The 13879-nt window shown below is 49.8% G+C and overlaps 1 protein-coding gene across 1 annotated transcript; it reads left to right on the top strand.

Moving 5' to 3' along the window:
* Positions 1-3317: 3317 nt before the first annotated feature.
* Positions 3318-12296, top strand: LOC108293926 (cytochrome c oxidase subunit 6A2, mitochondrial). The gene is made up of 4 exons (XM_017515584.2): positions 3318-3336; positions 11578-11731; positions 11830-11968; positions 12171-12296. Exons 2-4 carry the CDS (start codon positions 11661-11663, stop codon positions 12252-12254), a joined length of 294 nt encoding a protein of 97 aa, XP_017371073.1. The 5' UTR covers positions 3318-3336; positions 11578-11660; the 3' UTR covers positions 12255-12296.
* Positions 12297-13879: the final 1583 nt, after the last annotated feature.

Genomic DNA, 13879 nt, shown 5'->3' on the forward strand with positions numbered 1-13879 from the left:
GTCACCCAAGGTAATTCCATTCCCCTTGCCAGGGATTGGTTTAAGAACAACATGTGATGCAGTTCTGGCCAACGATATGTGAGAGGAATAGTGGAGCCCATAGGAAAGTCTTCCGTGTTCTTGAGAGAGGACACTAAGGAGAGACCTTTCTGCCAGTCCTTGGGCATTGTTTTAAGAGGATGTGATTGGAATTGTTGTAGCTGTCTGTGACCACAAGGGGACAAGACTGAGAAGATATTTCAATACACTGATGAAAGCAGAGCATAAAGGTGGATATATATATATATATATATATATATATTTTTTTTTTTTTTTTTTTTTTTTTTTAATTTTTTTTTTTTTTTTTTTTTTTTGAGACGGAATTTTGCTCTTTTGCCCAGGCTGGAGAGAAGTGGCACCATCTCGGTTTGCTGCAACCTCTGCCTCTCAGGTTCAAGTGATTCTTCTGCCTCAGCCTCCTTAGTAGCTGGGATTATAGGAGCATGCCACCATGCCCAGCTAATTTTTGTATTTTTAGTAGAGACGAGGGTTTCAAAATGCTGGCCAGGCCGGTCTCGAACTCCAGACATCAGGTGATCCACCCATCTTGGCCTCCCAAAGTGCTAAGATTACAGGCATGAGCCACCATGCCAGCCAGAACCTGGGTCTTGATAATATTGTGGAGCCACTGAATTAATTAACTCTGAAACCACCCTGCCTCCAGTTATGTGAGCCAACAAATCATCTTATTGTTCAAACCAATTGGAGGTATTTTCTAGGTTGTTGTGTTTAGTTTTGACATAGGGTATGCTCTGTCACCCAGGCTGGAGTACAGTACCACAACCATGGCTCACTGCAGCCTCCACCTCCTGGGCTCAAGTGATCCTCCCACCTGCGCCTCCCAAGTAGCTGGGACTGCAGGCATGCACCACCATGCCCAACTAATTAAAAAAAAATTTTTTTTTTTTTAGAGATGGGGTCTCACTATGTTGCCCAGGCTGGTCTGGAACTCCTGAGCCCAGGTCATCTTCCTGCCTCAGCCTCCTCTGAACCATTGCTCAGAGGCCCGGGTCAGAAGCTTGGTGAAACTGAAAATTTCAGAATAGTGAAACTTCACTAAGCATGAAGAACAAGTGCCCTCAAGTCCTTATGAGAGGTGTATGAGGAGTGGTGTCCAGATGAGGTTCTGCCAAATGGGGAAGAGGACCATTATCCAGCCTCTTCTCCTCTCAACCATGTGACCCTGAAATTCCAGCCCAACTACTTTACATAGTTACAGAAACTGCCACATCATCTAGATCTAACATCTGGGGTTTTGGGACAATTCCTTACTCCACCATCAGCCCCTTCTTCACCTTGTCCACACATTACATCATAATTCCCAGACACTCTTCTTGTCTAGTTATCTTCGGTTGATGATTCATTGGTGGACCCAAGTGATTAGCTGAAGACCAAGGAAAGCCTGAACCTGATGAACCCACTAAGTTCTAGTGTCCTCTTGTTCAGAAATACCTCCCGATGGCCTCTTAGCCTGATCCACAAGGATCAGGCGTCTTTTTATTATTTGCAGAGACAAGGCCTTGCCATGTTGACCAAGCGGGTCTCGAACTCCTCGCTTCAAGCAGTCCTCCCACCTTGGCCTCCCAAAGTTCTGGGATTACAAGTGTGAGCCGCTGCACTCAGCCACTTAGCACCCATTTAGAAGCCCAGCCCTGCTCCTTAAACTCTCCTTTAACCTGACTCAGTCACAGACCTCATTCTAGGACACCCCTGGGCCAACTGAGGCTGGGCTGTGTGTGCATAGCCCAAAGTCTCTCGGCAGCTGGTGGCAGAACTCAGACCATAATCAGGGTCCTCTCCATTTTGTGGTCCCCTTCCTGGTGCCAGAGCAGAGATGTGGTTACCAATGTGTTTCTTTATTTTGCCTTTTGTAGTTTTTGCCAAGGGGATTCAGCAGAGGCAGGACTGGGTAAGATGAGTGAGGCACTAGTCCCTTGTGCAGAATTTCAGAGAGCATCAAAATATTCAACAATCAAGATAAATAACATTCAAATACAACGTTTAAAAATCAGAAACTACAACCCATGCCAGCCACCTGCTTTTATATAAATAACGTTTTAGTGGAACCAGAGCCGGAATTAGAGTGAGGTAAGTGAGGTAGCGTGACAAAAGCAGAGGTAGCATCCCGTCTTTATTTAAAGTGTGGATATTGTTCATCATGGATATTTCTGCATTCGTTTTGATTTTTAAACTATTTCATTAAAATATTCCATTTCATTAAAATGTTCTTTATCTTTATTGTCTTTTTTTTTTTTTGAGACAAGGTCTCACTCTTTTGACCAGGCAGGAGTGCAGTGGTGCAGTCTCAGCTCACTGCAACCTCCACCTCCTGGGTTCAAGCTATCCTCCACCCTCAGCCTCCCTAGTAGCTGGGACTGCAGGCACACGCCATCACGCCCGGCTAAGTTTTGTATTTTTTGCAGAGACGGGGTTTTACCATCTTGGCCAGACTGGTCTCGAACTCCTGACCTCAAGTGATCCATAGCCGCGCCCTCCCAAAGTGCTGGGCTTACAGGCGTGAGCCACCGCGCCTAGCCTGTTTATGCTGATTACTAAATTTACTACTTAAATTCCGTGCTAGAGGACCAGTGGCTCATTCGCCCTACCCTAATCCCAGTGCCGTGACCCAATGTCCCGCTTCAACCCGCACCATGGCGCTTCCCCGCTCCGGCTCCTCGAGCCTCCTCCCGCCCCTAGGGGTCGCCGTCGCGCCGTCATTCCCTTCCCTCGGTTCACCTGCGAGGCGCACGTCCGGCGCAGAGGGCGGGACAGGCGGGGCCGGAGCGTGCGCATGTGTATGGCGTAGACTCCCTCAGCCCGATCTGGAAGTGGAGGAGTCGGTTTTTTTGTTTTGTTTTTCTTTGAGGAGTCGGTTCTTAGGCGACTGTGGTGTCTTCCCTGCCTCAGCCGTTTCACCTTGTCTTGGTGAGGGCCAGGGGACAGGTAGGGGCAGTATTTGGGGGAAGCGAGAGACAAGCCGGGCGGGCTGGATACAGAGCGCCCCATGACTGAAGCTAGGGAGGGCGCCCGGGACCCCCGGCATCTTAGTCCAGGGGCGTGGGTTCAGGACGCTGGGCCGGGGCGCCTCCAGCTCCCAGGGTCCCTTGTGGGGACCACATTTCCCGGCAGGCCCCGCGGCGGCCGGGCCCTCGCCGCGTCCTCTTTCCGGAACTGCGCGCCCGGCGGCTTTCCGAGTCGCGGTGTCTTTCCGGGGCCGTTCGCTGGGCAGGGGCGCTACCGGCTCGGCCTCACGCCCAAGTGTCATGCTAGAGGCACGCGGGCACGGGACCTCACCGGATAAGAGCAAGCGAAGGGGCCGGGCGCAGTGGCTCACGCCTGTAATCCCAGCACTTTGGGAGGCCGAGGCGGGCGGATCACGAGGTCAGGAGTTCGAGACCAGCCTATCCAACATAGCGAAACCCCATCTCTACTAAAAATACAAAAATTAGCTGGGTGTGGTGGACGACGCCTGTGGTTCCAGCTACTTGGGAGGCTGAGGCAGGAGAATCGCTTGAATCCGGGAGGCGGAGGTTGTAGTGAACCGAGATCTCGCTCTGCACTCCAACCTGGGCAACAGAGCGAGACTCCGTTGTCAGAAGAAAAGAGAGAGAAGGGCCGCAGCCGGATCCCAGCGCCTTCGCCTCTGAACGCGCGCCTCCGCCGAGCCCCTCGACCCCGCTCCCGGCGAGGCTTGGTGGGGCGCTCTGTGAACCCGGCGCGCACGTCGGTGTTATCAGGAGGGAAGGGTCTGGCCAGCACCTCCGCCGCCCTTGCGGCTCACCATCCTCCAATCTCCTGCGAGGGCGGCCGCGGCTGCCCAGCACGTGCACCCCGGGATTGGCGGTTTCCAGCCCTCAGTGCCTCCGGGAGGCCTGGAAGTTACCCAGGTGCCGCCAGCCACCCAGCCGGTAGCTCAGCAGGCGAAGGCGATGGGGCCCAGAATCTGTGCGAGTGCGGGACGGGACTCGCGGGAGGCGGTTCAGGCCCCAGGCTGCCCTGAGCCAGACCGGGAGGCCTCGCAGCATAGAGCTGCCCCACCGCTCAGCAAGACTGGGCCAGGATTCGGCGACAGAGCCAAGCTCCTCTGCCGTGCCGCCCTCGAACCGACACTGGAGAGGAGCCCTACCAGTGTCTCCAGTGTAGGAAGGCCTCCAGCGGTAGGTCCAACCTGGCCAGGCACCCAAGAACCAGCGTGCTGCAGCATTGGGTGGGAGAGCTGTAGCTCCCGGGGGACTGGGTCCGAAATGCACTCCCTCCCCTCCACACAGACCGCTCAGGACGGCTTTTCTGTACCGCAGATCTTCCTCAGAAGTGCTGCGGGCTATTTTGTGTTTTTTTCCCCTGAATTATTCTTGCTCCTTTCCCCTAAACATTAAGGCATTTAGGCAGGTGAGGCTGGGGGCAGTGACTCACTCCTGTAATCCCAGCACTTTAGGAGACCGAGGTGGGAGGATCGCTTGAGCCCAAAGAGATCAGCCTGGGCAGCAAGCAAGACCCCGTCTGTGAAAAATAAAATGAGCTGGTGTGGTGGCGCTGGCCTGTAGTCCCAGCTACTCAGGAGGGTGAGGAGAAAGCATTGCTTGAGCCCGAGAGTTCAAGGCTGCAGTAAGCTATAATCAGGCCATTGCACTCCAACATGGGCGACAGAGTGAGACCCTGTCTCTTAAAAAAACTAAAATAACAAAAGGATTTAGGTAGGTAGTAGGCAAAGCTATCGAAGTAATAATAATATACAAGGTATATTCCTGGTGTGGACAAGGATAATATTATGTTGTCTTAATATTAGTGATTAATATTATTTCTCTTTTTTTTTGGAGACGAAGTCTTGCTCTGTCGCCCAGGCTGCAGTGCAGTGGCATGATTTCTGCTCAGTGCAACCCCTGCCTCCCAGGTTCAAACGATTCTCCTGCCTCAGCCTCTGGAGTAGCTGGGATTACAGGTGTGCGCCACCCCACCCGGCTAATTTTTGTATTAGTAGAGACGAGGTTTGACCATGTTGGCCAGGCTGGTCTTGAACTCCTGACCTCAGGTGAGCCGCCTGTCTCAGCCTCCCAAAGTGATGGGATTACAGGCATGAGCCACTGCACCAAGCCTCTCTAGTGCTTTTTAAAGAAGTGTTTTTAAAAGTGTTTGTTGATTGTCTTAACGATGTGCCATTAGAGTGAGAAAAAAAAGTTATCCTATGAGAATTTAAACTGCATGCAAGTCCGTGGTAGCATTACCTGTTCAGTTTCCAAGCTTGTTACCCCAGTCCTTGATGCCTCTTTCTCTCAACCCAAGTAGTATTGGGCACCGCTGTCTACTTGTTCTACCTCAAAAGTTTTTGATGGCACCCTGTGCCCTCTGTTGCTTGTGCTGTCCCACAGGTGCAAGTCCTTGTCATCATAAGCCTGGACTATTGCAGAAGACTCTTAGCCAGTCTCCCCTACTTCCCACCTCTGCATTCTGGTTGATCATCCATAGAACCTACCAGTTATTACAGATTCCTCCCCCAGGCTCCATACTCCAACACTGAATCTGAGGGCAGTCTCCTGCCTGAAAGCATCTCCTGCCTGCCACTCCCCCACCCCCTCCCCAATCCCAGCAGGGCCTACAGAACAGGGTTCAAATGCTTCAGCGTGCCACGCATGCTTCTCCATTGGACTTTACCCGACCTCTGTGCCTTTGCTGGCTAGGGCCTCCTGTACCTCTGTGCCTTTGCACTTGATTTATTTCCTTCCACTGCCCAAAATGACCTTTCCTCTTTTCTGTCTCCCAAATTTGCCTTACTCATTTATGTGAGCCCCACTTCCAGAGAGCCTGCCTCACCTCTCGTGTCACACCTGATGTGGTAACTACTCCAGTGGCATTGAGAACATAGGGCATGTCTGTCTGGTAACCTGTCTGTCTCTCCAGCAATCTGTGAGGTCCACAAGAGCAGAGACCCTGGTGCAGGTCCTGGCTTACAGTGGGCACTCAGTAAATATTGCTTAAGTGAAGGAACCACTTCCAGCACTCAAGTGTTTTATGCTAAAACTTGGATTTCTTTCATCCTTGTTGTCCTCCCAAGATACAACGTGGACATACGTAGAAAGTTAGCCAAGGTGACTGTTAAGGTGACCCCACCCAATCTATGTCTTCCTGGTTACTGTGCCTGTCATTCAATGATTCAGTGGTTATTTCTATAGCAGTAACAGAGAAAAGCAACTAAAAACAGTGTTGTTGACTTGGGTCTGGTGCATCACCTCCATACATTTGTAGAAATGAGATTACCACAAATTGCTAAGATGGTCACATCAAATTTTCAGCAGCATCAGTCAGGACAGAAAGGCTTTTGAGTATATTTTCAATAATCAGCATTTACTGGTGGCAAGATACTGGTTTGGAAAATATCTGAGATTATGGCTAGGCACAGTGGCTCACACCTGCAATCCCAGCACCTTGGGAGGCTCAGGTGGGTGGACCACCTGAGGTCAGCAGTTCAAGACCAGCCTGGCCAACATGGTGAAACCCCGTCTCTACTAATAATGCAGAAATTAGCCGGGCATGGTGGCAGGCATCTAGAATTCCAACTACTGGGGCTTCAGTGAGCTGAGATCACACCACTGCACTCTAGCCTGGGCAACACAGTGAGACTCTGTCTCAAAACAATCTCAAAACAATTATTTGAGATTAATAGGTTACCATTTTAGGGGCTGTTTATAGACCAGCTGGCCTAGTGGTCCTTTCTCGTAGGATATGAGATAAAGGCCTCCCACGGGAGCAGCAGCTTCAAACTCTGTCCTGTTTGCAGTCTTGGCTCGAGTGACTCAGTCATGAGGCAAACCAAGCACATGTGTGCAGGTGTCATGGGTTCAGCCAGAACCTCAGGGCTCCCAGCATTAGACACAGATTCGGGAGAAATCAAGTCACAGTGTAGAGATTTATTGTGATGTGTCACACTACACTATTAGGAAATGGAAGAAAATAAAATTACAAGCCTCAGCCTTTAAACGTTTAGCAACTTGGGCAGTATCTCAGTGTGTAATTTATTTGTCTCACTTCAACAAATATTAAATTCCTTCATATCAAGTGCCCATTAGGTTTAATTCATTAAAGCCATACATACTCCAGAATGTTTATTAAAGACATTTCTATCGTTTCTACAAAAGAAGCCCCAAAACTTCAATAAAACATGGATCATGGTATAGGAGAACAGAAATCTGAAATGTGCTGGTAAAAGCTGAGAGATGTGCTGCAGCTTCACATAAAATGTTCAATAGTAAATTAGGACTTAAAACCCAATTTCAAGCTGGCTTTTACAAATAGGGGATTTGTTATTTCACATAACTGAAAAGTCTTAGGGTTCAGCTGTTTCTCAATTCTGGTATATATTGACTCAGGTTCACATAATATTAACAAGGCTAGATCTCTCATCTTTCAGGTCTGCTCTGAAAATGGCTTCAATATTGGCTTCAATTGAAGGCCCCAGCCTGAGGCTCCAGCAGTTCCAAGCCCAGATGAAGTACAATTGTGTCTAATAGGCCAAGAAAAAGGCCTGAAAATTGGGACTCATGAACTTGTGCCTCTCCCTACAACAATCATTCCAGCCTGGGCAAAGCAGTGAGACCCCCCACCTCTACAAAAAATAAAAAATTAGTGGAGCACAGTGGTGTGTGCCTATAATCCCAGCTACATGGGAGGCTGACATAGGAGGATTGCTTGAGCCCAGGAGGTTGAGGCTGCAGTGAGCTATGAACACACCACTGCACTCCAGCCTCGGAGACAGAGCCAGACCTTGTCTCAAAACAAAACACACAAAAAATCACTACGGCTGGGTGCAGTGCCTTATGCCTGTAATCCCAGCACTTTGGGAGGCTGAGGCAGGCAGATCCCTTGAGATCAGAAGTTTGAGACCAGCCTGGCCAATATAGTAAACCCCATCTCTACTAAAAACAAAAAAGTAGCCAGGCATGGTGGTGTGCACCTGTAATCCCAGCTGCTTGGGAGGCTGAGGCAGAAGTTGTAGTGAGCCAAGATCATGCCACTTACACTCCAGCCTGGGGGACAGAGTGAGACTCTGTCTCAAAAAAAAAAAAAAAAAAAAAAAATCACTAGAGCCTGGAGAATAGAATACTCTGATTGGCTAGGCCTGGGTCATGTGGCCCTTCTTGGAGCTAGAGGAGGAATTCAACCCCACCTGAACTGTGAACTGAGAAAAAGGAGGGTAGGGGGCATGTCAATATCAGAAAAAAAAATGGGCATATGACACAAAACAGTAGACATCCACTATTACAAGCCACTGGCCCCTCCCAGGGGCAGAGGAGCGCAAGCTCCAAGCTAGTTAAGAGTCTATGCCCCTGGGCCCCACCCCATGCCATCTGAGCTGCAACTCTACCTGTTTGTTCTAGCTAACCCATGTCCTGTATCACCATACAGCCCTTTTCCCAGGAAAATTCCAATTTCAAACACGCTGTCCCTAGGGCCCCCATAAACATTTAAACTTAGTGGCTCACATGTTGTAATCGATCTTTGCTTTAGAAAATATGGAGAAACTGATCCTGAGTCATGCTTCCACCCCCTACACAGTCAGCTGAGATACATCTGAAAATAGGCTGAGATGCTGCCGTCTGGGGTTTATTTAGCCCCTGGTGAGTGTTCTTCCCTCTGCCTAAAGCAGAGAAAAAAATTAAACCTCTAGAAACTGAAAGCGTTGGCAGCAGCCGGGTTAATGAACTGCGTGAGTGAGAACTTACAGAAACTGGTGAGTACACAGCCTGGAAGAGAGCTCTGCATGCCCTCTAGAGAGTAGAGAGGTAGGACGGTGACGAGCCCAGAAAAGCACAGACCACCTGACTGGCGGTCTCTGGGTACTTGGGCAGGTGCACCTTGTGATGGTGACAGTGAGAGGAGAGACCACCTCCTTCCCCCCCACTTCCAGATGGGAAGGAGAGTGAAGAAGAAGAAAAAAATACCAAAGAGCTGGGAAAATGACTCCCTCTTTAGTTCCGAGCATCTCTGCTATCTGTTAACCTTGAAAAAGCTGCAAATGAATGCTATCTCTGCAAGCTGAAGCTAGGCACTGGTTCATGCCCCCACAACTCCACAGACCAGGAGCCCTCCTGGAAACACCTCTGCCAACAGCTTGTTGCTTTTGTCTCTGTAAACCCCCCTCCCTTGCTGAATTAGCAAATCAATGAAGCCAAAAGATTGTAAAGTCAGACGTCCAGCAAATGACAATGACATAGTTCTGCCTCAGTTTCCCCTTTAGCATCATAAGCCTATAAAAGGGGTGAGAAGCTGAAGTTTGGGGAGCTCAGTGAATGAGGCTGTAGACCTCCCACAGCTCCTGGCCAAATAAAAAGCCACCTCTTTCCACAGTTCGGTGTTCGAGAAGTTTGTTCCCCGCCGCTCTTGCTACAACAGCCCTCAGGCCATTTTCCAGGTCCCAGCAAGAAAACTCTGTGAGAGGTCCCAAGCTGAGAACAAAGGAATGGAAATTTCCAGGGAATTGTTTGGCAACAACCAGCAAAACTCTGAGGGACCTTTTTAGGGAAGAAAAGAAGCCTAGAACCTTTTCCTCTTTTTTTTTTTTCTTTTTTTTTTTTTTTTTTTTTTTTTTTTTTTTTTTGGAGACAGAGTCTTGCTCTGTCACCCAAGCTGGAGTACAGTGGTACAATCACAGCTCATTGCAGCCTCCTTCTCCTGGGCTCAAGCAGTCCTCCTACCTCAGCCTCCCAAGTAGCTGGAACTACAGGTATGCACCACCACACCCAGCTAATTTTTTTTTTTTTTTTTAAGAGATGGTGTCTCACTACATTGCCCAGGCTGACCTCAAACTCCTGATCTCAAGCAGTCCTCCTGCCTGGGCCCCTCAAAGTGCTGGGATTACAAGTGTGAGCCACCACATCTCACTACTTTTTAAAGTAAAAGTATCATCTTCATTTCTGTTTTCTCCAGGAGCCATTACCTTATATACGTAGGGAGGGGGCTATGTGCGCAGGGAGATGCCAGTTATCTTTAACTGGAATAGGGCCCCATCTTCTCTGCAACAATGCCAAAGTCCAACTGGGGAAAACAACTGTGAGGGAATAATTTTGCAACAGTGTATAACATTTGACTGCTCAAGGAGGTTAGTTTTTTAAAAAGTAGCAGCAGCAGCTTAAAGTTAGGTCGAACCTAGTGTTCAGCTTATTACCGAGGAGAAACAGGTATATGGCCCATTCTCGAAAATGTACCTTCCTCGTTTTTCTTTTATATATTAAATTTAGATTAGATGTCTATATAATTCATTTTTCTTTTGTATATTAAGTTCATATTAGGTACATCAACCCTTGATAAAAGCTGGAAGCTTCCTGTTGGATTGTAACTCTGAAAAGGCATTGCTGTAGGGTTAACCAAAGGAACAACATTCAAGCATTCATTAGATACATATTTTTAGAACACCTACTTCATGCCAAGGTCCATGCCGGGTGCTGAGGGCAGAACAGGCACATGTCCTCCCTGCCTGGTCTTGTGGCTTTCTTGTGGCCTGCTTTGATAGAGGGTTCATACCGGCCCCGTCTAGGCTTACTTTCTCCAAGCAGTCATATTTTTCAGATCGAAATAATGCACTTTGCAGTAGACACCTGTCAGGCTTGTGGCTGCTCAGAGACTTGAATATTCATCCTAGACCTGGGGATTTTTCCTACAATTCCTGCCTCCCTAAGACAGAAACCAGAGCTCAGTTTCCCAGCCCCTCCTGCATCTTGGGCACCTAGGGGTTGCCAGTGGGTGCGATCACATGACTCTTTCAGAAGAGTGACCCAGGATACAGGTTTCATGGGGATGAGGGTGGAAGACTCTGGCTTTCCAGGGCAGCATTAATGAAGTTTTCGGCATTGAGGATCCAGCAGTGTGAGCTGTGGGGGTGTCACTGCAGCTGGCCAACAGAGTGACTTGTTTCTGACTGTGCAGACTGTAGGCCTCTCTGGCCATACCAGACATAGTGAGCTACCTAAGAGTCTCAATTATCTATCTTTTAAAACTAGTGAGAGTGAGTTCTGTTCTTTACAAAGAACTGTGACGAATACATATACTGAACTAGTATTACCTGCCAAAATCTAGGTTGACACATTCCCACCTTACATAAACTTCATAAAAATCATTTAAGGGCCGGGAGCAGGGGCTCATGCCTATAATCCCAGCACTGTGGGAGGCTGAGGTGGGAGGATCACGTGAGCCCAAGAGTTCCAGACCACCCTGGACAACACAGTGAGATCCCCGTCTCTATGATTTAAAAATTCTTTTAAGGTATGAATTATTACACATTTTACAGCTGAAAAACAGACTCAAAAAAATTTTATTCATTCTACAAATATTTATTAAAGGCTAACCGTGTGCCAGCCACCAGGCATAGAATAGGGAACAAAATATTTTCCCTGCAACTACATAAAAAGAATGGCATTGCACTTTAAATACCCCCTCTCCAAAATAAAAGGCACAGGACAACAGCTGTCTGGAGACGCCCTCAAGCCAGTCAGGCCCCATTTTAAATATAGAACCCCCTAAAAATAGCCGCCTGTAATCCAGATTCAACAGGTGATTGGCCAGAGAGGGGAGGAAACCCCAGGCCCCAGGAAGGAGAGCCAGGACAGTACTGGTTCCCGGCTCCCCACACCGCCATGGCTTTGCCGCTGAGGGCCCTGAGCCGGGGCTTCGCCAGCGCTGCCAAAGAAGGCCATGGAGGGACCGGTGAGTGGGGAGCGGGCGGATGCCGGGGCTCCCCGACCCTGCCCCCCTGTTCCCGGGCCCGCCCCCCCAGGCCTGCTGCGTTCACTTCGCTCTGCCCGCAGCTCGCACCTGGCGCCTGCTGACCTTCGTGCTGGCACTGCCGAGCGTGGCCCTCTGCACCCTCAACGCCTATCTCCACTCAGGCCACCGCCCGCGCCCTGAGTTCATTGCCTATCCCCACCTCCGCATCCGCACCAAGGTACCCGGGACGGGCGCGCGGGGGGCGCGGGACAGGCGCGTGGGTGGGGGCGAGGGACGGGCGCACTGGGGACGTGGGGGTGGGAGGGGTGAGGGATGTGTGCGCAGGGGAGCGGGGGGTGGGGAGGAGCGGGGGGGGCGCGGGAGGGGCGGAGCCGGACTCAGGGCGCTCACCCGCCCTCCCTCTTCCGCTCTCTCCGCAGCGCTTCCCCTGGGGGGACGGCAACCACACTCTGTTCCACAATTCCCGCGTCAACCCTCTGCCCACGGGTTACGAAAGCCCCTGAGACCCCTGACGCCCACGGGTGCAATAAAGGTGTGAAGCGTCACGTCCGTGGCTCTGTGGGGAGGGCGGGGCCGCGGGGAGCGCTGGCAGAGGCACCGAGTGCGGTCTTGTTCCGCGCATGCACACAGCTCGGTGGGCGCTCCACGTATTTTACCCACGTCGCTGATACTGGGGTGTTCCTCCCCCATGCACAGGTAGGTGATCCCAGCTTCCTCTCTCTCACACACCTGTTAATAATTAGGGCTCTCGGCTGTAATGGGCTTCCCCATACACTGAATCCCCACAGTAACTCTGGGAGCAGGGTATAATTTTGGTTCCCCTTCTCCAGAGGAGGACCTGAGATTCTCAGGGATTAAATGACTTGTCCAAGTTCGGGCAGCCTGTTCTGGGAGTCCCGGGCTGCAGATCCTGAAGTCTGCTTCTCGCCTGACACCTGAGCCACTGGTGTCTCTGAATCCCAGCTATCTGAATTTCAGACACAGGGTCCACCGTCCTGTGTGTGTGGCCTGGGGACCTAATACTGGATTTGGAATCTTTCGGTCATTCTCTATGACCTTTCTTAATGGGCCTTCTATTTGGGAAATCACATGCTCCTAGCTGGCTCTCCTGGCTTCTGGGTACCCCATTCAAGGGGGACTGGAGTTTAGATGAGCTGTGGACATTTCATGTTGGAAACAGATGCTCAGTGCTGCAAAGAAAAATGAGCACTGAGACAAAGGATCTCTCAGCAAGGCAATTTTTACTTCCTGCAGGAAGGGTACCCTCAGTAGCCATCTTACCACAAGAGTTCAATGAACAAAGGAAAAGCAGACATATTTATCCCTTACACATTTGGGGTTGTCCTTACTGCTGTGACTGATCTCCATTGGTTGGAGCCAGACCTCACATTCTAAACTAAAACCTGATTTGCTAACAACTTAAAACTTTTCTAAAAAGGTAAAAGTAATGGAGAACAGAAAGGAAGTCCAAATAAGGAAGGGGCATAGGCTGCAAGTGGGGACATGCCTGTGAGCATGTTCAGCACAGATATTTTGGTTAAAGTTCAAGGACATAGAATGTACTATGTGCCTGTAAGCATGTCTAACAGCTACATAGGATAGGGCTTAACAAAGTTATTAACAACAAGCAAGAAGGATTTATTCTTTAACAAGAAAAGAAACTTCGAAGAGGAACTTTTCTACCTCCCACATTCACCGCCCAGGACTGTCTGCCCACTTGCCATTATGGAAGAACCTGAAGTGTGTTCAAAAACCCATGATCAATGCATGCCTGTGTGTGTGTGTGTGCATACACACACACACACACTCTGACCCTCTCCCCGATACACCCCTCAGCCCAATTAAGAAAAGATGGTGGTTCACACTTGTAATCCCAACACTTTGGGAGGCTGAGACAGGCAGATCACAAGGTCAGGAATTCAAGACAAGTCTGACCAATATGGTGAAACCCCATCTCTACTAAAAATACAAAAATTAGCCAGGCCTGGTGGCATGTGCCTGTAGTCCCAACTACTCAGGAGGCTGAAGAGGAGAATCGCTTGAACTCGGGAGGCAGAGGTCGCACTGAGCCAAGATTGCCCTGCTGCACTCCAGCCTGGGTGACAGAGCAAGATTCTGTCTCAAAAAA

This window comes from Cebus imitator, unplaced genomic scaffold (genome assembly GCF_001604975.1).
Source record: "Cebus imitator isolate Cc_AM_T3 unplaced genomic scaffold, Cebus_imitator-1.0 Scaffold552, whole genome shotgun sequence".
Lineage (NCBI taxonomy): Eukaryota > Metazoa > Chordata > Mammalia > Primates > Cebidae > Cebus > Cebus imitator.

Bases quoted from the DNA above. Each gene is read 5' to 3' on its own strand.
- LOC108293926 (XM_017515584.2), top strand. From the start codon at position 11,661: ATGGCTTTGCCGCTGAGGGCCCTGAGCCGGGGCTTCGCCAGCGCTGCC. The intron at 11,732-11,829 runs TGAGTGGGGAGC...CGCTCTGCCCGC, and splicing joins GAAGGCCATGGAGGGACCGG to AGCTCGCACCTGGCGCCTGC. The intron at 11,969-12,170 runs GTACCCGGGACG...CTCTCTCCGCAG, and splicing joins ACCTCCGCATCCGCACCAAG to CGCTTCCCCTGGGGGGACGG.